The sequence below is a fragment of the Aythya marila genome, assembly GCF_965140915.1.
Source record: "Aythya marila genome assembly, chromosome: Z".
NCBI lineage: Eukaryota > Metazoa > Chordata > Aves > Anseriformes > Anatidae > Aythya > Aythya marila.
The window spans coordinates 2,054,673-2,077,696 of record NC_139080.1 but is presented as its reverse complement, the minus strand read 5'-3'; the positions used below and the strand labels follow the sequence as shown (position 1 = coordinate 2,077,696).

At 45.0% G+C, this 23,024-nt stretch overlaps 1 protein-coding gene across 1 annotated transcript in view; it reads right to left on the bottom strand.

Annotated features, from left to right (window-relative positions):
- LOC309889906 (unconventional myosin-Vb-like) overlaps positions 1-23,024 on the bottom strand; it is a 70,917-nt gene that overhangs the window by 17,968 nt on the left and 29,925 nt on the right. Inside the window, exons 15-27 of the mRNA XM_082783098.1 lie at positions 22,209-22,358; positions 21,827-21,924; positions 19,029-19,115; positions 13,576-13,687; positions 12,502-12,713; positions 10,562-10,718; positions 9,273-9,512; positions 6,972-7,211; positions 4,288-4,372; positions 3,192-3,340; positions 2,274-2,393; positions 1,794-1,931; positions 493-555 (exon numbers count right to left, since the gene is read on the bottom strand). Of these exons, the coding sequence (XP_082639224.1) occupies positions 493-555; positions 1,794-1,931; positions 2,274-2,393; positions 3,192-3,340; positions 4,288-4,372; positions 6,972-7,211; positions 9,273-9,512; positions 10,562-10,718; positions 12,502-12,713; positions 13,576-13,687; positions 19,029-19,115; positions 21,827-21,924; positions 22,209-22,358 (1,851 nt within the window). The remainder of the gene's footprint in view (positions 1-492; positions 556-1,793; positions 1,932-2,273; positions 2,394-3,191; positions 3,341-4,287; positions 4,373-6,971; positions 7,212-9,272; positions 9,513-10,561; positions 10,719-12,501; positions 12,714-13,575; positions 13,688-19,028; positions 19,116-21,826; positions 21,925-22,208; positions 22,359-23,024) is intronic.

Genomic DNA, 23,024 nt, shown 5'->3' with positions numbered 1-23,024 from the left:
CCACTTGCCAGAAATTGCCAGAAAATCATGAGTGGGTCCAGCAGAGTCTGTCTTTCTCTTGCTGAGCACTGTACGGATTTAAAGCAAGCTCTTAGAGCTGGTTGTTCATTTTTGCCACCTTCAGCTCATTTTCCTGCAGCCACAGTGAGAACATCATGTTGGAAATCCTTTAAAAACACCATGCTGGAGATCCCTAAAGAGCTCTTGCGGTGCAACGTCAGGGTTTTCCCCTTCCAACCTTCAACTTCGCTTTGCTTTACAAGGTCAAGTCAAAGATCAGACCTAAAACTTTCACAGCCACGTTTATCCAACAGAAAGACACTTGGGCAATGATCCTAAAGCTCCTGCCATGCTTCTGCTCCAGCGGGCTGCGCAGAGGTACTAATGAAACTCAACAAAAATAGCACGTTTAGAGCCTAAAAATTGGATGGACTAAGTGCTAGAAAAAGCTGCTGCTAGAGGTATGCTCTCGAGTACGAGCCCCTCGCTCACCTTCAGACTGTTGTAGGCAAAATCTTCGTGGTCCGAAGCCATTTCGGTCTTCGTCTCGATTACCTACAGGGGTTGAAGAGAGAAATTGGTATTAAAGAGGAGCCAGAGGAGCTGATCGGGCTGAACCAGCCAGCTCAGTGAGAATAATGTTATTAATTGGCGTTAGATGGAGTCCCAGCTCCACGTAGCTGGGGCTGCTTGGGGAGAAAATGGCTTAATTTCTCGTTAATATCTTGATAACTGTGGTTTATTGCAGCTTTCCCAGTTCACACATCTCCTAGCAAGCTGCTAGAGAGGATCAGTGGGAATATCTGGTGAGCCAAGTGAATAATTGCCACTGAGGCTTTTGTTGAGCCTCCTATGTGTTTGTTGACAAATGCAATAGATCTCACACTGAAGATAAATAAAATAATTGCCAAACAAAGCACCAGAAGCCCTGGATGCTTCCATTACTCAACCAAGAGTGAAGGCATTTGCTTAGGGTTTCATACAGTAGCACGTTTATTGCTTCAGGACCCTATAAGCACAGACCCAGCGTGCATCATCTCCCCACACATTGCCCTATAACGAAGCTCAGAGCTCTGGTTACAGACAGCAGGGGAAAACCTACACACAAACTGCCATTAAAAGCTCCCTCCATGCCATAAATAAGCTTGCTCATTTTCTAGAGAGATGAATTTTCACATTTCAGTGACAAGACAGGGCCGAGTCCTGCCTCTCAGTTACCATCAAGCTGTCCGTAACAGCAATTTTATTTGTTTTAAATGGCTTCCAGGCAAACTACCCAAAATACAGAAAGAGCTTTGGTTCCATAGGGAAGAAAGAACATATCAAAGGCAGCCCCTGTCCTGCAAAACAGAGGAAAGCTGCTATCAGAGTGTATTTTTCCTATCTTGTTATTTCTGATTTATTGTACTGTTTTAGCCTGCGATGAATCCCTGCCAGATGTGGTCTCAAAAGCCACAGGAACTGGGATTTGAAACGTGTTTTGGGTTTCCACCGCCTCCCGAAGAACCCTCTTGAACGTTTTCCGTTCTATCTTTAGGCTCACTTGAGATACTGTCCTAAATGTGTTAAAATAAGCATTTTGTCAGAAAAAAAAAAAAAAAAAAATCTGTTCTCCCGTCTAATTGCCATCAGCTGCCAAAAAAAAGTTCCTCTCCGTTTCCTCGATGGATTTTCTGCCTTTTAATGTGACCTTGGTGCTCCTAAAGCTCAGTTCCTGTATTGTGTCCTCAGGCAACCAAGGCAAGCCAGTTATAAACCTGAAATATTCCTACAAATTCAAAGGCATCCCTTACCTGGGCTTTCTTGCTTTCTTGCTCCTTCTTCTCCAGCTGGGTTTGCAGCTTCTTCCTCTCCTGCTCGAGGTCCCTCACTCGCTTCTGTAGCTTTAGGAAGAGGCTCATGTCCATGGCTGCTTTATCCGTCCCAACCTCCTGAAGAAGAAACTCTCTTTAAACAACGACTTTTAACGTCCCAGTCGACCCATTTTAATAAATTATTGACTATTGAACATCCATTAGATAGGCTGGCTGCTTGAGGCCATGGTTAAAAAGATAAATACTTGGCTAGAAGGGGATCAAGCATTTTTAATTAGTGGGCTTTTTTTTTTTGTTTGGTTGTTTTTTAATTGAACATTTAATAGTAGAGCACGGCCAATACTGCTTGCCTTGATATTATGCTAGAACCTAAAGCCACGGTTTATAAGATGAAGTTGGCTTCAGCAACTGCTCTCAGAGCAGCTCAGAAACATGAAAGTAACAGAACAGCAGCCGTACCTCCACCTGCTGCATCACATCCTCGGTGTCTCCGATCTCAGAGGTGGAGATCGATGGATAATTAGAGTCAGACTCCAAGCTGCTCTGGTTGGATGGGTTCCTCCTGTGCCCTGGTGCTTGCTGTCAAGGAGAGACACGGATACACAACGCCTTCAGTGTTTAAGGAAGGATTCCTCACAAAGCACTGGTTCTTTGAGCAAATATTTGCGTACAGTAAGGTTACCTTCACGACAGGCTGGACTGTCTCTATTTTCTAATTTCTGGCTCCTGTGCCCTATCGTAACACTCATATTAACACGTAGGCATACGTTAAAATAAAATATAAAGGGATCCAGAAGCTCGCTTTAAAAATCCTGCATGAATTACAGGCTGCCCATGACACCAGATGCCTGTTAAGTGAGAACATGCAAAGCTGAGCTCAAGATTATTCTGTTCACACAACCCCACGGGGCTCCCTTTACATGCTCAGCCTTCCACCTAACCCAGCAGCACTCTAACCATCAGCAATTTTTCAGCAGTTCTCCTAAAACTTTAGCAAAGCTGAATCTAAAAACGCTGCCCTTTGAAATTCTCATGCCTTGCTTTTGTGTTTTTTTTTTTTTTTTTTTTTTTTCAAATTCAACACCCACTTGGCACGTGAACATCACTGAAACCAAACGGAAAACAAGATGCAGGTGCCAGCTTCTGCTGTGATTCACGGGTTTCTCCAAATTGTTAACAGAAAGTGTAAAATATCAGCATCCTTTTGCAAGACACACACATGGTTTGGCTTCAGCAATAACATTTGGTCCTAGAAACCTCAAGCCCAAACCACACAACAATATCAGCTCTGCCACGTGTTTTGGGGATGAGTAAGCCACATTATCCAAGCACCAACATGATGGCCAGGACAAAAGAGAATAATTTCAGCTTCGTTACCTTTATAATGGTCATTTCATCCCTCAAGTTGTCATATCTTTGCTCCAGCCTGGAATACTCTTTTATCAGGTTCTGGTACCGAGACCTCTCCTCCTCCAGCTCTTTCTTCATCTGGATGTTTTCCTCAGCTGTGCTTCGTGCAAATTCATCTTCAAAATAAGAAACACCAACAGTGAATCGTGCTCTTCATCTCTGAAAGGAACTTCTTGTAAACACGTGCAATAACATTGACTAATTAACAAAGCACTCTCTGCCAAGAACCTTTAAAATACATATGAGCATTTGTTAGTAGTTAAAGGCTTATCATTTAGATCCTACTCCTTGCTATTTGGAACAGCTCTGGCTCTTCTGCAAGGCTCAGGCGTGCCAGCTCCAGCTCCCACAGGCTGGCCATAAACCCACTTGCAAACAGGCTGGCACAGAACAGAAATATATTGATGTTTAAGAATTGTCTTTGATGGTAACTGCATTTAAAGACTTCTCTGCCTGCTTCTTCCCACCACCAGATTGGACATAGGAAAAAATCAACAGCAGCATCTTTTTTATTTTATCATATAATCATCAACCACTTACCATGGTAAGGCTGCAGGCTTAAGAGTGTTTTATATTAAAATTAATTTCTTTCTTTAAAAACTCCCCTTTGGAAGGAAATCTGCTCCTTTCCCCTTTTTGAGAAACCAGGCAAGTGTAAGTCCATGAAAACCAGTAAGGAGAGAGCCACCAGCATCTAACAGATGGCACCGTTTTTACTGAACACATAGGAACCCAAAGCTAAATCTAAGCCAGAAGCATCAATGCTCCCTTTCCTGCTCTGCTGGGATCAAGCTGAGGTCCCTAATCATTTTCAATGTTCATTATCCATTTCAAAATACCCAACCTCCATGAAGCAGAAAGGTCAGGCTTCTCCCTGGGAGCACTTCATTTCATGCACCCGATCGAAACCCCAGGTATTGGGGGTGATGAGGTTCAGCTGTGCCCACGCTTGTCAAAAAAGCACTGGAAAGCTTCAGCCAGCCACTGCCTAACTCTAAAATGTGCCTTCCACATCCAGAGAAACACACACAGGAACCACCAAGCCATAAACCTTTCTTCTTACCTTCCGACTGACAGAGGATTCTGCTGTTAAGCTCCTCTTTCTCCTGCTTCAGGAGGGCGTTTTCTTCTTCCAGGTCGGAGATACGCTGCGGAACAAGGCAAAAATTATTGCTCGCACATATTACAAGATTAAAATCACTTTACACCCCTGCAGAAGCTCCAGGTCAGCGAGGCATGGTGTGTGCTTTGTATATCCACTATTAACACCCCCAATTGCCTAGCAAAAAGTAACGAAAACTTGAACTGAATCCTGCTAAACACTTTTTGTGCTTCTTTTACCTTTTTTCTGCTACTTCTTTATTTAAAATGAAGGGAAACGATGCCACTTGTCACCTAACAGCAACACTGGGCTGAAGCTGACAGTCTCCTATGCTGTAATTTTGTTTGTCCTCATGAATTTTGATCCACTCACTAGTGTCATCCCACTGCCCCTTGCTCTCTGATCCATTCATTTGCTCTGTGACTACGATTTCACGCATCTCTCTGTACAGTAGGAGAGCTGGAGACTGAAAATACAATGAGAAAGTGAAGAAAAGATGTTTTAAGGTATGCAAAAATCCTGTTTTTTTAAATGGTGGAAACCAAGGCATGATTTTAATCATGATTTTTGCACCAACAACTTAACTCTATCCCCTCATTCTTGTATCACTTCGAATAAATGCCCTGGCAGACATTAGATCAGCTTTGATGCCTTCAAGTTCAGAAGAATTCTTAAAAGAAATTAAAAAAAATAATGAGAGGAACCATAACACAAAGGAGAGGAAAACCTATGCTGCAATAGCACAGAGAAGAACTCAATTCATTTATCCCAGCAGGGAAAAGATAAGGGATGATGGGATTATTCTATAAGTGTTCTTTAGTAGGTGCTGATAATGAACTCTCTTACCCAGAAGACAAAGTTATGATGGTTGGAAGACAACACTGGACAAAAAATTTGACCCTTTTTACAGCTTTGCCCCAGAGCCCTGCTGCGACACCAGTGCCTTCTGCACCTCCTGCCCATCATTCTATGAGAAACCGGTCACTGAAGGTGATCAAATTCCTGAGCAGGTTTAAAACCATCTCTCCTCCAGGGTCTGGACCTCCAGCTGTGAGATCCAGCCTCTGAGCATCACTTTTGAAACTATTCCAGCACAGGACCACAAACCTGCTCGCCCCATCTCCTGCTGCCAGCCATTTCCAGGGCACTGCTGGCATGAAATGCATTTCTTTTATCAAAGCAATCACCACAACGTTTCCCTGGCTTTTTCTCAGGTCTTCCCACTGCTGAGGAACTGAAGGGAGCAATTGGAAGCTCACGTCAAAGCTGGGAGCCTGCACTCCTCGTTAGAAATGGAAACAACCGCTGTGGTTTATAATTAAACCATTTATCAACGTGGTAAGCTACACAGTATTTACTCAGCCATAGGCACTGCTGCAAGAAGGGAAAGCTTTTGCTTTGGTTTTCTGCTTTTTGAAAGCGTTTCTTCAGTTGTTAAAACAACCTTTCTTCTGAGTGCTGGAGGGGGATTTGCAATCAAGAACAGAGAGAAGCCGGTTTTCCCCAGCGCATCGCCTTCAAAATAAAACATCCTTTCAGGCTTCTCCTGGTTTCAGCTAGGACAGAGTTAATTTTCCTCCTAGTAGCTGGTAGGGTGCTGTTTTTTGGCTTAGGATGAGAAGAGTGCTGATAACACCCCGATGTTTTAATTGTTGCAGAGCAGTGCTTACACCAAGCCAAGGACGTTTCAGCTTCTTGCTCTGTCCTGCCAGTGGGCAGGCTGGGGGTGCAGCAGGAGCTGGGAGGGGACAGACCCAGGACAGCTGACCCCAAACTGCCCAAAGGGGTATTCCATCCCATCTGGGGTCATGGGAACAATAGATAGGGGTGAGGGGTGGCTGCTCGGGGTTAGGCTGGGCATCGGTCAGCGGGTGGTGAGCAATTGCATTGTGCATCACTTGTTTGTACACATTATTATTAGCAGCACTATTATCATCATTATTATTATTGTTATTATTATTTTCCTGTCTTAATAAACTGTCTTTATCTCAACCCACAGGCTTCACTTTCCCGTTTCTCTCCCCCATCCCAGAGAGGAAGGGGAGAGGGTGAGCAAGCTGGGTTAAACCACAACAAGGCTCTAAAAGCCTAAGCTAACAAACTGAGCCCCAGGACAAAAAGGATCCTTTTGCCTGGGGTTGGAGAGAAGAAAACCACCGAGTCCACATCCTCCAACGTGGGGGCAACGCACAAGCACACGTGCAAAAAGTGCCCTCAGACAGAGGGAGGTGATCCCTAATCCCAGATCTTTTTCCCCTACCTCAAAGCGACTCACCTTCAGGTTGTCATGAGAAAAGCATTTGTTCTGGAATTACAATTGCAGAAGGCTCGTTCATTTAAATCGAGCAGTCACAATTATTTCCAGCAGGAAATTAAAGCCACACCTCAGGTGACAAGCATGGGTGTGAAGGTTTTTCAGAAAACCGATGAAGTAATTCAGGGTAAAATGTGCATTTGGACTTTTTGCTTGAAAAAAAAAAATATATATATATATTAAAAACTCTCCACACTGAATTCTCTTTCTCCCAGTTGAAGGATTTCTCTCCTATTTGAGGGATAGAAAATTAAGGCTCTCCCCCTTCAGATTTGCAAAGCTTTCACCTGCAAGAGACCTACACGAGATAGGACATGATTAACACACGCACCTTTCTGAGCAGGTCTTTCTCCTTCATGTAGCTGTCTTCCACCACCTTCCTCTCGCCGTGGGCTTTTTCCAGCTCCAGCCGGAGGTGCTCCATCTCCTCCCGCAGGCTGACGAGCTGGTTGCCATCGCCCTGCTGGCTCTGCTGGTACTGCTCCAGCTCCTTCTTCAGCTTCTCCACCTCAGAGGAGTGGGCAGACGTGAGGGTAGAGAGCTGCTCGTTCAGAAGTTTGTATTCCTTGTTCTGCGGCCCAAAAAAGAAGAAAGTAACACCGTAAGCAAGATCCAGCCAAAAAATATAATCAGGCTTTTAAAGTTCTCTTTTTGAAAGGTTTCAGTAGTCATAAAGGACTGGGGTCAGGCTACTGTATGGAAGGCTCGTGCCACGTGGAGGCGAAGAAGTCAGAAGGCAAAACAGTTAAAAATTACCCATTTGTGACTTTTTTTTTCCCCTTTTCCTTCAAAAAAATAAAATAATAAAACTCAATAGACTAGAGAATTCCTGACATACATTTTTTTTTAACTGGTCAGGCCAAGGAGTAAAGCAGCAAAGACAGATCTTGAGCTACCACTTCGTCCTCTTTCAAGGTGTTCATGGGGTTCAAATAAGCAAGAACACAAACTCAAGTGCAAGAAGCACTCTGCAACAGAGCCAAAGGCCCCCATTAGTCCCAGAACAACAGAGTTTTCCAAGAACTGTGCAGCCTGGTTAAGAAAAACAAATATGAAAGTAGAGAGTTTTATCTTCCAGGTCTACGTAGGGTCTTCTCCTCATCATCCATATGTGCTTCAGTGCCTGTCCCTCTCCTTAAGCAAAGGTGACGCAGCAAAAGCCCCTTGGCCCCTGGAAAACATCCCAATGTACCCCCTCTCGCTGGGATATTCTCTAGGAAAACAGATTTAATCCTTCCTCGTGTGTGCAACAGTCCCTCACATGATTTAGAAGCTGAATTAAAGAGGCCCAGTGTGCGAGCAGCGGCTGATATATGATAATAGGTTTTAATGTTTGCGAAGAAGGATCTTCTCTTCTTCAGGGACGCACTGAGCACGGCGTATCTCTATCCATGCGTGAGCTAAAGAGGCAGAAATAGAAATGTTTTCTTCCACGGCTAGTCAGATAAAGGTGCAACTGCAGCTCTGCGGGTTACCTGCGATGTATTTTCTTAAAAGCTAATGGCTATTTGAAAAGGTTGTGTTTATAGATCAGCAAAGACTGAAATAGGGGAAATTCAGGGAAAATATGCTACAACAAAACTTGCTGCTGCCGGGAAACAAAATCCAGCACGCTGACGTTAAATCCTGCTGCAACAATGCTCATTAGCACCTCCAAAGCATCGCAGGGAAGCCTGTCATCCCTGAAACGAGGGTTAAAATTAGCTCGCTGGACAGGCCGTCGGGAGTAATACTGAGCTTTCCTGCAGAAGTTACGCAGAAAGCATCAAAGTACCTCCTTCAAAACCGTCTGCACAGAGATTGAGGGAGATGGAGATGAGCCCCAGCCCGTTATTTCTGCCTGCTTAAAAGCCCTCCTTGCCTTCTTCCCTTTCTGCTGCTTTCACAGTCCCCCTCAGTAAAGCCAACCTTAACCAAAGATTAAATGGTAATTAATTCCACCTATAAATGAAGCAGAGGCATATCAACGAGATTTCTGGTCCGTAAGTGTATAGCAAACCCTCTGCCCAAGTTTTTTCCTCTTCTTAGCTACAGTTCTGCAAAGCCTAAGCAAGCAAGCAGGCATTTGAAAATTAAACCCTGCAGTTTAAATGTCAGACTACTGCGGCGCACACGCTGTGGCCAATTAATACAAGCAAGGAAAGCGGCCAGAATCCCCCAAGTGGCTTGACTCTGCAGTATCCGAGCCAACGCACAGTCATTTTTCATCTCCTTCATCGCAGGACCTCAACTGTCGTACGGGGATGGGAGAGATTTAAGGCTGCAAGGAAACTGAGCGTGATGGGTGTGGGTTCCTGACACCTCCTAATTGTCCGACGTGTTTCCAAGCTGCTGGCTGGGCTTTTCGAGTGATGGTTTTCCAAGTTTCCTGATTTTATCTTCCTTCTGGGCAGCTCACACAACCATTATCGCACAACTTGTGCTCTTCAGACACGAGGTGGAGACCCAAAATCCAAGTGGCATGCATGGTGGCACCCTACCCTTACAAATATCTGGCCAGGAGAAGGCCGCTACCACCATGTTGGCCTCCCAAAACCTCGTGGGAAGACAAAATCCTTCCCAGAAATGGAAAAACGGAGAGGCACAAAGTGGAAGGAGGCCCACGCCAGCCCCAACGCGGCTCGGGACCTACCTGCTCGTCGATCTTCCTCTGAAGCTGGACCACTTTGTTCTCCATGCCAATGTTGAGCTTCTTCAGGTGCTGCGCCGAGCGGGCCTCGATCTTCAGCGCCTTCAGCTGCTGCCTGGCCTTCCTGCGCCGGTAATAACACTGCAGGACGATGGTGGCACCTCGGATCCGTCGGAAACGGGTGCGGGCCAGCCAGCCGCGGGCATATTTCTGGAGGATGGTGGCTTTGTGCTCTGCGAGGACCTTTAAAACACAAGCAAGGAGAAATCAGGGGAGAAGAGGCACCCGCAAGGTGGCAGCAGTCCTTGTTTGGCTGCCACACGGCACCCAGCACTTCCCAAATTCCTTCAAAAGGATTTGTCCTCCAAGTAGGAGCATCCCGGTAGGTGCTAAAGGTGGTGGCTGGAGACAGGAGCTTTTATTTTGCATTTTATTTTATACCCAGGAAGGGATACTTCAATTTCTGTGACACTGAGTCTTAGGAGCCACCCTGCTTGAACGACTCAAGACCCTCTTGGCCTTGAAACAATCATAAATAATCATAAACAAGAGGGTAAATAGGATCCTGGTGGGTGACTAGGGGACATCTGTGTAACCCCATCACCTCCTGGACCAGGCTCTCCCCTCCTGGCTCATCTTGCCTCTGATTTCAAGCATCCCCGTGACCCCCCACTCGGGCATAACAAGACTCGGTGACAATCAGCATAAAGCTGGGTCTGGAAAGTGTGCAGAGGATTTCCCAAAGCTGTTCTCAGTTTCTGTATAGAGATGGGCTGTCACGGTAGCACCGGCTGTCATTAAACCTCTACTGCTGTGCTTCCAGCTCCTGGCTAAACGCAGAAAGCTAATCTAATGGAGAGAAACAATTAAAGAGGGATTTCTATCAATAAACGACTTGTCACCTTCGATGACAGACCCCACCAGTCTTCCTGTCGTACTGGAAATGGCACCTGCAGCACGGCTCCGACACAACTTCTGCTTGACAGGGAAGTTTTTGCCGAGCACGGGTTGGATCGAATGACATTTCCAGCTTTCCACAACGCCTTCTGGCATTTGTGTGACTAACTTCATTTAGCTTCTCCTCGGAGGTGCCGCTGCCAAAATCCTTTTCTGCTTTCCCTGCTTTAAATGGCAATGCCATCAACGTGTGCGCTCCAGAAACACCTGAGGCGGTCGGCTTATTAAAACATCAAAACGTCCACTGCAAATGAATTGCTGTGCAGTGCCGTGGAGGTAAATATAAAGGATTTTCCTACTCATTTCTAACACAAAGACTGTCTGGGGAGCCCTACCTGGCGATAAATCCTCCTGACAAACATGCCCCGAGCAAAAGCCTGGATGGTGATGGTTGCCTTGCGGACCCTCTGGAAAGCTCGGCGGATGCGCAGCATTCGGTATTGCTTCTGCAAGGTGATGGCAGCTCTCGTCCTCCTCAGGTGCTCTGCAAGCCTGCAAAGCACGGGGAAAAGGTTAGCAATCAAAAATAAACTCCCTATATTGTCACAACAAGTATTAAACCTTATGGTGAGGAAAACCTTTTGTCCCAAAGTAGCTTGGTAGTGTTCAGGAGAGACCACCCCAGCAGTAAGGCTAAGAAAAGAGAAGCTGAGAGCATGTCTTCGTTAGGGTAATGGGAACTTGTACGCAATCAGACAACGTTCATGGCTCCTGGGTGCACCAGAACCAGAAATCACACACCTCTTTATTCCTCAACAGCGTTAAAAACAAACATTTTGCAGCTTTTCCCTGAGTTTGAACTCTCTGCATGAAATACTCGAGCCGATCAATGCCCAGGTTGGCTCCGCCACTTCCAGAACTATAAAACATGCCGGGTATCTACCAGCTCCAGGAAAAGTGCAGCAAATTGATCTGACATTTAAGCCGGTGTGCACTGGTTTGGCGACATTCAAGAGCAGAACCCCAAGCAATTCATACAGAGTAAATAATGAGGGATGTGGTCAGCTCGGCGACACGCTGCTCCCCTTCTCCGACTGAATTCGTGTTCAATTTGCTGTTACACAGCTTAATAAATGCCCATAAAACCTCCGTTTAATCCGATAATTAGCTTGTTTTGCCGAATTTATGATTCATTTACTGCTCTCAGCATGAAGGATTTTATAGGCATTTGAGCCACTTTTTGTGGCTCCCCTTTTTGCCAACCTTCCTCTTACTGCTCGGGACTCAATTGCTTTAACTTCAAAGTTAAGAGCTCTTTCACCAAGAGGTCCACGAGCCTTGAGAAGCACGTGGACTTTTAGGGACTAGAAACATCTCTGCTCAGCTCTAAATAAAGGTCACCAAACTGCCCAGCTTTGCTCATTTGAGACCTTCTCATCCCCAGATTCTCCAGTCCCTTTCACAAGCACAAATAATAGAGCAAATTTAAATGGCATCTCTGATGTTCTTCCAAAATACAGAGTGACTTATAGGAAATCTTTAAGGTCTCTTCTAACCCAACCCATTCCCTGAATCCAATCTCCCTGTTCCTATCTGAAAAGTGCTGCTCTGGATGTGGGAGAAGAGCAGTGCTTGATGCGAACGAGGGGCACGGATGCCCAGTGACCCATGTGTTGGGATGCTAAAAAAGTGCTTGATTGCCTCCTCACACCCACCCCACGTTTGCTATCAGCACTACTCTCCAACACAGCATTATTTACGGAAACCCAGCACTAGGACGCCTGAAATTCCTGCACGCAGAGAGTTAAACTTCCAGCTCTCTCATGCCCTACTGTAAATAGCCCCGTCGCCAGTGATTTGGAGTGATTTTTCTCATTACGAGGAATACAGTAAATCAATTCCGAGAACTCCCCTTGGGTACCAAGGAGGCACAAGCCTGGTCCCTGCAGAAGATGAGCGCATACCAATTAGCAAAGTGCTCGCTACCCAGTCCAAATGCCATTTGCCAGTGGTAGTTCCAGAAAAAAAAAATATTAGTTCTGTGAAACACTCCCACCTAAATATCTCAGAGTGCTTTAGTCATCCAATTATAACCTAGCTGCCTCCGTTATTACCCTGGCCCAGCACCCAGAAATTAAATTAATACAGTTGGAGGCTGGGAATTTTCATCACTGGCCTTTAATAAGAGCAGAAGAGGTTGAGGCCAGGAGTGTGAATTTGGCACGGCAGCTTTCACCAGAGTGGTACCTCCACGTGCCACACGAGTGCCCAGAAATGTTTTCAAACAACCTCTCTTTTACCAGGGAAGGTCCCTGGAGGCCTTCCTAGGACTCACCTCCGCGCCAGGTGCCCGCGTGTGTAGCGCTGGATCGCTATTGCAGCCCGCCTCAGCCTTTGGTACTTGATCCTCTGCAGCCAGCCCCGCACCGTCTTCTGAATCATGATGGTGGCAGCTCGGAACTTATCCGCTCGCAGTTTCTCCAGATATGCCACCTGGCCTGCACGGAAAAAGATCTTGGTACGTCCAAACTGGAACTTGTCTGGATCCTTTTCAAAAGCATAAAGGAAACTAAATTTAATTAAGGCAAACATGATTCTTTTTCTTCTTTTTTTTTTTTTTTAGTCTATCTTGCTCATTAGATACAGGTTACAAAATTTGGAGTCAAATTTATCAGCTAACGTCTCTTCTCAGTTGGGTAACAAACATAATATTAGACTCCAAACGACTTCAGCTTCCAAAAAACCCACTGAGAAATGAAGCACTAGGATTCAATCTTAACTTCCACAAATTTTGAATGCGTTTATTTACACAGCAAGGCAAGTGCAGGAGACTTCAAGAAAAGGTTTATTTTACAGAAAAAATTAGGGCTTAAATCTGCAAAATTCTGCACATGCTGCAAATGACTCCGCAGCTGAGAAGCAAAACGCCCGGTGCATAAGGCGAACAACCTCTGCAGAAAGAGGAACCCAAGCGAGTAAATTCCTCAAAATCCTATGAGGAAAGCAGGGGTGAAAAATTAAAACCTGCCAAAGGTTCTGCGTGCATTTTGGGCTCAACAGTCTGCACGTTTGCAATTTAAAATAATACACGTGAGTCTGAGTAGTAAGGTGTTGGTGAGACATGACAGAAACTTTTTTGGTTAAAAGTGTAAAGTGAAAAGGTTCCAATTGATAATTATCATTTTTTTCAACATATAAGTGGCTATTAGGAGTCTCCCATACATCAAGATCAAGAAGTTATTGTGTGGTGAGCCACATACAGGAGGAGAGGTTGGGGGATGAGATTTCTGGAGATGGGCAGTGGTTCACCTACACTCATGGCAGACTCTGGACTCTCTAGCCCAGAAATACCAAAGCCACGAGCTTCTGTGCTTTAAAAATTGCTGCTAAAGACTCAGTCCCAGCTCACCTTAATGAGGTCTTCCAGCAGGGTCTGACAGATCTGCTTCTTGTCATTCTTTGAGAGGTCTCTCTGCTTCATTAGAACACGATACCTATTGAAAAAGTCGTGATAGGTCCACCTGAAAGCAAGAGATAGGCAGGATTAATCTGTGCGACAGGCATCGTTTCCTAAAAAATAAAGCATTTGGAGTCAGGGTTGAAACTCACATAACCCCGTGTAATTAGCAATGGAGAAAGAAAATTAATACAGTGAGTTATGGACCTCCAAATTAACACAGTGAGTTATGGACCCCTCAAACCCTGAGTTTTTAATTAAAACACTAGGTTTTTCCAGCCCTGTCAAGTACACCCATGGTTATTTCCAAAAAAAAAACACGCAAATGAACATTGAAAGGAGATGGGAGTGAACTGCAGAGATCTTGATTTATGCCCTCACTCAATGAAACCACTCGTGTGCCTGAACCTCACCCTCATGACAGCAAACAGCATCACCAAAATGAGAAGAATACACAGAAACATCTCCTCCTCAGCCCAGCAGCCCTGGCTATGCATTTACTTGGGGGTTATTCCACCTAATTCTATTTTTTTTTGTCCACTTCACCAAAATAAAATATTCTAGGGATTGAGAGAGGGGGGAATATAGCACGTATTTTGAAACACATGACCAGTAGTTTCACATTTGTCCAGAAAATTCAGCAGGGAAGGAAAGCCAGACTGATAAAAACAATGAATTTCCTGCACGGGGACACTGCAAAAAAAGCCATTTTCAAAGAACATGGCAACAGCAAAAAGCTAGAGTCCTTCGCATCGTAGCTAAATCACAAGGTAAGAGACTGGAGTAAGAGGGGAGTTGTGATGAGCGTCAGAAAAATGAGGATTTCCCAAGCTCAGAGTGCTCTGGGTAGCTCTGGCATAGCCAGATTTGGAGGTTTCACCCTATTCTGCATGGGCAAACCCCCAAATGAGGGCAAGTATTGGGTTTTCACTAGCCAGAGACCCGTAACCCAAACTCAGACACCTGCAGAAATTCCTCAAAGCCAGTTCATAAATCACCGTAGAGAGGATCTGTCTTCAGAGCTGCTCACTCTCACTTCACGTGGTGGTCAAAAGTGATTTTCCACTCCTTTCCATCTGTCACGTTGGCCCTGTAACTCACTTTTTAAGATTGCCTGGTAGCATCCTGCGGTGCCCTACCTCACCCCAGCCACACGTCCCAGAGGTTTTCTGCCACACGTTGTGCCTCTGTGGTGTAAAACTGCTTCTCTCTTGCTACAGCCAGGCTGCTCCTGCCATCCCGGCTGATTTAACAGGAGATGACAGTCCTGAGTTCCACATCATTTTAATTAGTGTCTACAGAATAGCAAGGGAAAAGCTCTTGTGCCGGGCTCAGGTGGTCCATCAGGAGCTGCACCATGGTATCTGCAGTCCCAGTTAATGAGCAGAGGAAAGCTGCAGAGGTTCACAGGCGCTGTTTCGGGCTCTCCCCGCAGAAAGAAACAATGAAAGCACTTAGGTTCGATGCAACGTGGCTGGTTAAACCATTTCTGCTTCAAAGCAGCATGAAATCACCTTATAACTACGTGCTTCAAGGAAAACGAACGTGATCCCCCAATGTTACGAGAGGTTTCTCTTGTGCAGAAGTACTGAAACTTGCTGCTTTGGGTGATGTGGACTTTCTCCATGGTCTTCTGCACGTATTTTTACACGTTGATTGTTTTTTCCCTCCTCTTTTTTAAAGGTTCACAATGAACCTCATCATACATGGTATATCATACAGGGTATATCTGCGATATACAACTTCATTAGGAAAAAAAAAAAGGAAAAAAAAAAAAGAAAAAAACACAAAGTCCTTACCAGCACAAGACAAATGATGTGCCCTGCTACCCCACAGTTTAATAGTTCAGGGAGATTATAGGAACATATCTCAGCTCAATTTATTGTCAGGTTAAGTTAAAACCACCCCTTGGGTTTCCAGGATGCTGCCCCACACCTAGCACAGCCCACTGCTAGGAGCTGAACACCACTAAGGTACTAAATAAATAAAATTCCTTAAAACTATGAAGTTACAAGAGGTGAGGGTGAAGAGCTGTACCCAGGAGGAATTTTGTGCCTGCATAACCGAGAAACTGAGAGAAGGAAACACGAAGGACTGAACAGACACTACGCAAATCTTCACAAGGAGATGATCTTGGAGCTAAGATTAAGCACAACCAGCCTCAAATATCAGAATTTTGCTTTGAAGTTAGCACAGTTCACTAAAGGAAGAGGCATTAAAATGAATGGAAGGACCCAGGAAAATAGCTTAAACCTGCAAAAAAAACCTCTTTGGGGCTCGAGCAGCAAGGAGGATGTTTGGTTTAGCCAGGAGCTGGAGCCTTGGTCAACAAGCCCAGCAACGTCTTGGAATTAAACAGATGAAATAAAGCATAATGCAAGCCACAAATTAAATCCTGTATCCATTGGCTTGAAGAATGAGACTTGGAGGCTTTACGGTGAATTTCAAGGGGGTGCAAAGCGAATGGGCTGTTCCTGGGAGCAGAGGGGCTGAAGGGGTCAATAGGGGAAGCAGCACAGGAGGTGGCCGATATCTCAATTTCTGTAGGAACTGAAGAGTGTTTGGGGGCACGGGGGTGGAATATTTGAGGCAAGACTGGACTCAAAATTATTTTGGAAACCGATGCAGGGACAAAATTTCTCTCGCCTTGTTTACTGCAGCGGAACAGATTTGCCTTTCAATTAGCTCTAAAGCATGCAGGCTGGCATTGCTTGAAATTATCTGGAAGGTATTCAAAGAGCAGAACGAGGAAGAAAAACACTATAGATATTACCTTTGTTGGGACTGGGGGGAGTGTGCAAACAGAACTGCTGGTGGCCAAAGTCGTTTACAGGATTTGTTTCCCTGAAAAGACTGTAAAGTGGCTAAAGGCATATTGTAAAAAAAAATGATTTTGTGTACAAGGACGCCCGTGAAACATTCCAATTATGGCTGTTTAACGTTTGCAGAGTTTAGCAGCTGTGATTTCCTACCGAGCTCTTACAAAGATGCAGCACCTGACAGGCAGCTCCAGCGACCAAAGGAAGCGGCCAAGCGCCAGGAATCCTTGAGCAATCAAGATCCTACCTAACGAGTACGATACCGGCATCTCCGAGAGGCTGCGATGGTTCAATGTTATTCAAAGCAACTCTTTTTCCTGCAGCACTGACCAGAAACCAGCAGGAAGATTGAGAGTTCTGCTAATAAGCAAGTGAAAAACACGTTTAAAGGAGTATTTTGCTCTTCATGGAGATCTGCACCAATTCATTTTCGATAGACTGATCTTTATGTGGCTAGTTTTTCTACAAAAAGAAGACAAATGGCTTATACTAGAGACATCTTCCATGCTTTGCCCCTGAAAGATGATGACAGATAGACTATCTACACATCTAAGACAGTCCATTCATCAGTGTCCTATCTCTGCATGCTAACAAATGCGTTTCTTAACTGCTGCGTACCATTTCAAGCCAAATAATACATTTGCAATTTACTTGTGATAGCTGCCGAATGCAGCGCACCGTGGAAATGAGAAAAGAAAGCCAGGCGTGCCCAAAGTGGAGAGCACGAGGCTTCGCCTCTCAGAGGAACTTTGTCACATCTCATGCGGGTCGAGGAAGGCTAAAAACTGTATTAAAATATTGTTGGGTTTGTTTTTCATCAAAGGAACTGGGTAAAAGATGACTGAAGCCTCAAAATATTCAGCTCTTCAACCCATAAATAACAGTGATGGAGAAGTGGGAAGTAATTCCAGAAGGTGGCTTTGTCCAGAGATCTCCAACCCAAAGCCCCATCGATCTCAGAAGTCACCCTTGTCACTTGGATGTAAATACTCCAAGACAAAAAATTGACATTTGCTCCCATTTCTCCAATAAAACTTCTTTTAAAAAAATATCTCTTGCTCTGAAAGTGATTTACAGACACCTGAGTGAAAGAAAATCTCACAACGGTTTCAAGTTTTGCAGGATTATTTTAAGGGATCTAAATGTATAGCCTTCACAGACAAACTTTTCAATGTATAAACTCCTTTTTTGGGTTTTTCAAGGCCAGAATTTGATGAACAAGCAATTACCAGAGCCCAAAGTGAACATTTTATGTAGCGTAGAGCTGTTTCCGTGTACGATTATGTTGCGGAAACAGGGAAACAAAGAAAAATCTTTCCTTGAGGCATCCCAAACACTGATCTTGAGAAGGTCACGCCAAAAAGCTGAAATAGCTATTTACACCTTTTTTTTTTTTCCCCTGGAGAAAGAACAACAGCTGACAAGTTGCAGTGATGGAAGAGTTTTGTACTCGTAGTGTCCTGGGAAAAAAAAAAAAGACCCCATAGCCAAAATCATACAAGCGGACCCAAAAGCACACAAACAGCTCGCACTGGAGGTCCCTTTTGATTTTTTCTTCACAGTGGTCAAGTATTTGTCATAAATAGACTTTGGCTGGTCTCCAGGTGCTGCTGTATTCTCCTTTCCCCCTTTCCAGTTACTAACCACACGTCGATTTTAGCGCTATAGGGTCTGAGCTACCCGGAGTTTCGTGGCAGAGATGGAGAAATGCTATCAGTCGTTGGGAAAATTAAACCTAAAGACATAAAACTGCCTTCGTGGCCTCTTCTAAAATAAGCCACAGCAGTCTTAGGGCTTTCACCGCAAGAGGACAGCCAGCCAGATTTGGCCCCACACCTACTTTAACGAAGGATGGAATAAATAAATTAAAAAAAGAAACAGGAGCTCAGAGATCACATTATTTAGGATCATATAAATTAACAGCAACTTCCACAAACACCTTGAGGGTTTCAGGGCTCAAGAGATGATCCCCACTGCTGTGACACTGTGGGAGATGGGAGGCAATAGTCATGCTCCTTCCTAAATCTGGGGGTGGAAATTCTGGTGGCACTCACCATCACGCTCAGCTCCTTGCCAGGCGTATTTATAACTCTTTTATTCCACACAAAAGGGCTGATGGCTCTGCTGACATTAACACAAAGCTGCTCGGCACTAAAATGCTACTGATGCATTTTTAGAATTATTCGCCCTTGCTGCTTTCAGGCATTATTTACAGTTTATGTTTTTCTGATTTATTAGGCCCTAAAAACCTCTCTCGAATTTCACATCACAACCAGCAAGAGCCACACTTCCCGTAACCTTTCTTTTTGAAGACGCAAGGCTTTCGAGCCCGATATACTTTGGACGTGCTGTGTGAAACCCTGCAATAATAATTGTCAACCCTTATTTTCTTTCTCTGCAAGTCTAATCAATTTTATTTTTCACTTCTTTTTTTTTTCTGGATGAAATGACTATGGTAGCAGATATCTGAAGCCAGAGAAAAATATAAATATTCCTGCAGACGTTTTCTGCTCCCTTTCCCTGGATAAATTCGCTGAGCAAAGCACTCCAACAGCCCAGCACCACGTCGAAATCCCAGCACGGTACCTGGAGGGGAAGCCAGCGGCGCTGATGCGGATGGTCTCCAGCACGCCGCAAGCTCTCAGCTGCTGCACTGCTCTCTTTGGGTCAAACCTGCAACGATACGAAGGATGGAGATGAGCACGGTGAGAAGGCAACCCACGCCATCAATCACAAAAACGTAAATGTTGAAATACAGAAAAAATAGAGAAAATACTTTACAATACGTCAAATTTTGAGCACACGGTGCACATTAGGAAATTCAGTCCTTTACAACCCATTGGTGCATTATGCCAGGAGAAAAAACTTACTATTACTTCAATCAGCTTGACACTAACTCTTTAGAGGACATGAATTAGTTTCCAATTTGTGGAAGAAAGCTCTGCTCTCGTCCTCGGTGTAGGGGCTGAAGAAAACCATGTATCTGTGGATAGCTTTTGTGATAAGGACGATGAGATATTTCCCGAAAGAAAGCCAATTCAACTCTAAAATAAATCGGATATATTAAATTCCAAATGAAAAACAAGTAGGTAACAGGTCCCATGGGTTTGGAGACCGTTAAGTTTTCCAAGAAGAGTGATTTTTATGTTCTAGACTCGGGGCTTTGGTAGGGGTCACCTGAAAATTCAAGATATTTCGGCCCTCAGAGCTGCACTGGGTCTCCAGAAGGAGGGTGAGGATCAGAAACGGGGTTGCTTCAGGATTTATCCAGGCAAGGACTGAACACTTCTAAGGACAGAGGTTGCACAAGCAATTTTTTTTTTGTCTGAACCTCCAATCTCAACCTCTTATTTCAATTTGTGGCCACTGCCTCCTGTCCTTCCACCACAAACCTGGCTGCTGTTAAATGCATTCTCTTCTCCAGGCTCAATTATCTCATTTTAGAAAAAAAAAAAAAATGAAAGCTCCCATGAGCTGAAAAAAGTTGTGCTTTAGTCAGATAAGAAGGTCTCCATTTTTGCAGTGAATAATGAACATATAACATCAAGTACTCTGCGAGCTACAAGATAGCTTCAGTGCTAGCTCAGTGCAGCAACGCTGATGCTTCATTTCTCTAATTCTTCCTGGCACCGTGTATTTTTCAGCACAAGTGCCTATGAAATGCAGAATCCTTCACAGCCATCCCAGTATTTGCCAGATTTTTCCAGGCGTGAGTTTTCCGTCCGAACAAATGGTTTTATTCCAGTCACACGAAGGATGCGGATTCCTCAAGCTGGTGGCAGCGAGAGCAATGAAGAGTCAAGAAGCAAGAGTCAATAAAGCAATCCAGGATGGGTGAGGAGAAGAGCTCTGCCTTGAAGAAAAACCCCAAGGATAAGATACCTGCACTACTGTGTTCTGGCTCATAAATGGGGAAGGAATGACCCAGAACATCCTCCACCATTTCCAGCACATCTTGGCTTCTGCAATGAAGCCCTGCATGCTCCTCCTGAACAGCTCCTGTCTGTATTTTGGCTTGCCCTTCGTTCCCAAAATCCTGAGCTTTGACAACCCTGACACACTGCTCGGACACAAACAGCATTATCCTCCTGGTGCTTGCTAACCTGAAGGTGCTAGAAGCACAGCTACGTTCATTCAGACAATTTATTGCACCTTGACCACCGGGAGATTGTGCATTTACGAAGGGATACTAACGATATTATCTTGAGCATCAGGTGAAAAAAACGAATTGGGAAGTTAAAGGCAAAAAAAATGAAGAAGGATGGGCTGAAAGTTCAGCTGAGTAAGGAAATTGAGTCTTTGAAACACCCCCTGGAAAGGTTAAGCCAGTTCTCCTTGCAGTGCCTCTTTCAAGCTTGGAAAATATTTCCTTACCTCACCTAAAGAAAGTAACTGGAGTAAAATTGGAATCCCTGACAGCTAAGGTAGTGCTCTCCAGACCTGTTAACTCATCATCTAACGAGTCTGTTAAACATGAACCAGTTCCTTAGCATCTTCTAACCATTAATCCTGCTGCTTTTGCTGTTTGCAGGGGGAGAGGAGCCAAGCTGGGGAAGCTTCCTGGGGCCTGTCTGCACTCCAAAGTGGCTCCGTGCTCTCCGGGAGCCTTCAGGCTGCATTGCATCAGCTGGAGGGAAATGCCTTCCTGATTATGACTTAGCTATAACCCTGCTTTCTGAAATGTCAGCACCTGCAGTTTACGGCAGCGCCTTTACAAGGAGATATATGAGGTCCCCGCGTACCAACGGCCAGGCTTTGCTGCACTTACAGGGAACAAAATCGGGTACAAATCCATTATCTAAGAGGTCAAGCGGGGCTACCAGCCAGTTGCTCGCAGCATTCACGGCTTGCAATGCGCCTCTGAACTGCAGAGAAAGATCAAGAGCAGCTTTCTGCTTCAGCTATTCCCTCACCTGGAAATCTGCCTGAAGTTGATGCAAGTCATGTTTTTTTGCTTTGGCCACGTTTATTTTGGAAGCACCGAGACGTTTTTGCTCACTTTACAAACCAGTTTGCAAGCACACCGCTCGTCCCCGCATTTTTATTTCTTTCTCTGCTGCTTCCCGGTGTTTGCTCCTATAACTATTTAAATCAAAGCAATTTGAAGATGAAATTGCGTCGAAGACCCTATGATTGCAAAGTGAGGATGTGCTGCAGCATACCCAGTATCTACAGAGCGTAAAAATGAATTCCTAGGGTCTGTTTTAGTCTCCATTTCAGGGGCAGGAGGAACACCCAATGCTTGATGAAATCCAAGAGGAGAGATCCCAACAAACCGCTGGGACCTTCCAGTTACAGAACCAAATTACGAAGGGAAAAGAGAGCCCAAAACACTCTCGTTGCTTCACAGCTGAGCACATTTGCCCATCCAAAAGGCCACTCACTTGAACGGGAGCTTCTCGTCGTTCGGCTTGATGCAGCGCACGTAGTGCGGGGTGGTGGCGTTCAAGGTCTCCATGAGCAAGTGCAGCGAGTTACGGAACTGAAAAAAAAAAAAACAAAAAACAAAAAACACACTTTTAGGAGAGATGAAGGCACCGCAGAAGCTTTTTCTCAAAGCAGAACCTTCCTATTCTTAATTTATGAGCACTGTGATACAAGTCCAGTGCCTTTAAGCAGTGTCTCCGCTCCTTCTAGTCAAGATGTTTCAAGTCTGCTCTTCCAAGAAACTGCTAGAAAGTGTACAAAACATGGCAGCCAAATGGATCCATCCTACAATATGGGTCACAGGAAAGTCTCCTCACTCGACCGGCCCGCTCACGTTACCTGGTGCCCCACCGTCTTCTTGTGCTCCTTATTGGCAGCTTTGATCACTGGCCTGGCCGAACGGACGTTGATTTTGGACGTCCCCTTCCCCAAGGAGGTGGCGGACGCAGCATCCTTCTCGTCTTGGAACAAGTCTGCTACCATCTGGTACTGAAAGGCAAGACAAGGACTGAGCACCCGGGGCACTGCTCTTTGCTGAACGAACCCACCCGAGATGCGTTGTTTGATGGGTTTTACCCGTCTTAAAGCAGAAAGGGAAGGAAAAGCAATCAAGTGAAAGCAATTCTTGTATTCCAAGATTCAAAATACCTCCTCCGTGCACAGCTGTGAGCATCATCCCTAGGGAAAAAGACATCGATCCAAAGCGAAAGGGACAGGTCCTTCCTTCCCAACGGGCAGAGTCAAAAGTGCTGGTGCCTATTCGTAATCACAGGGGACTGAAATATCTCCTAACAGCACGCCCACATGCTTTCGATCAGTATTCACATCATTTTCCCTAATTCGAAGGACATCAGCTCTCAACTGCTCTGGCTGACCAGCGCCAGCGAAACCAATTAGCTGCTGTATCAAAAGTCCTTTCTGCCCTCTTGTTGACTGCGCTAATTGCGTTCCTAATTAGCGGGATGCAATTCCACCTTGGTGGGAGCTCCTCATCAGCGATGCGCTTGCTGGCAGGGAGGTGTTGAAGTCCTTGACAAGCGCAAGTGACTGCGCTCCCCCTTGCCTGCTCATCACCTTAGCGGGAATGCAAAGATAAATGCAGGGGGGAAAAAAAAAAATCAGTCAAACCCCCATCAGACACCACAGCAAGCTCGG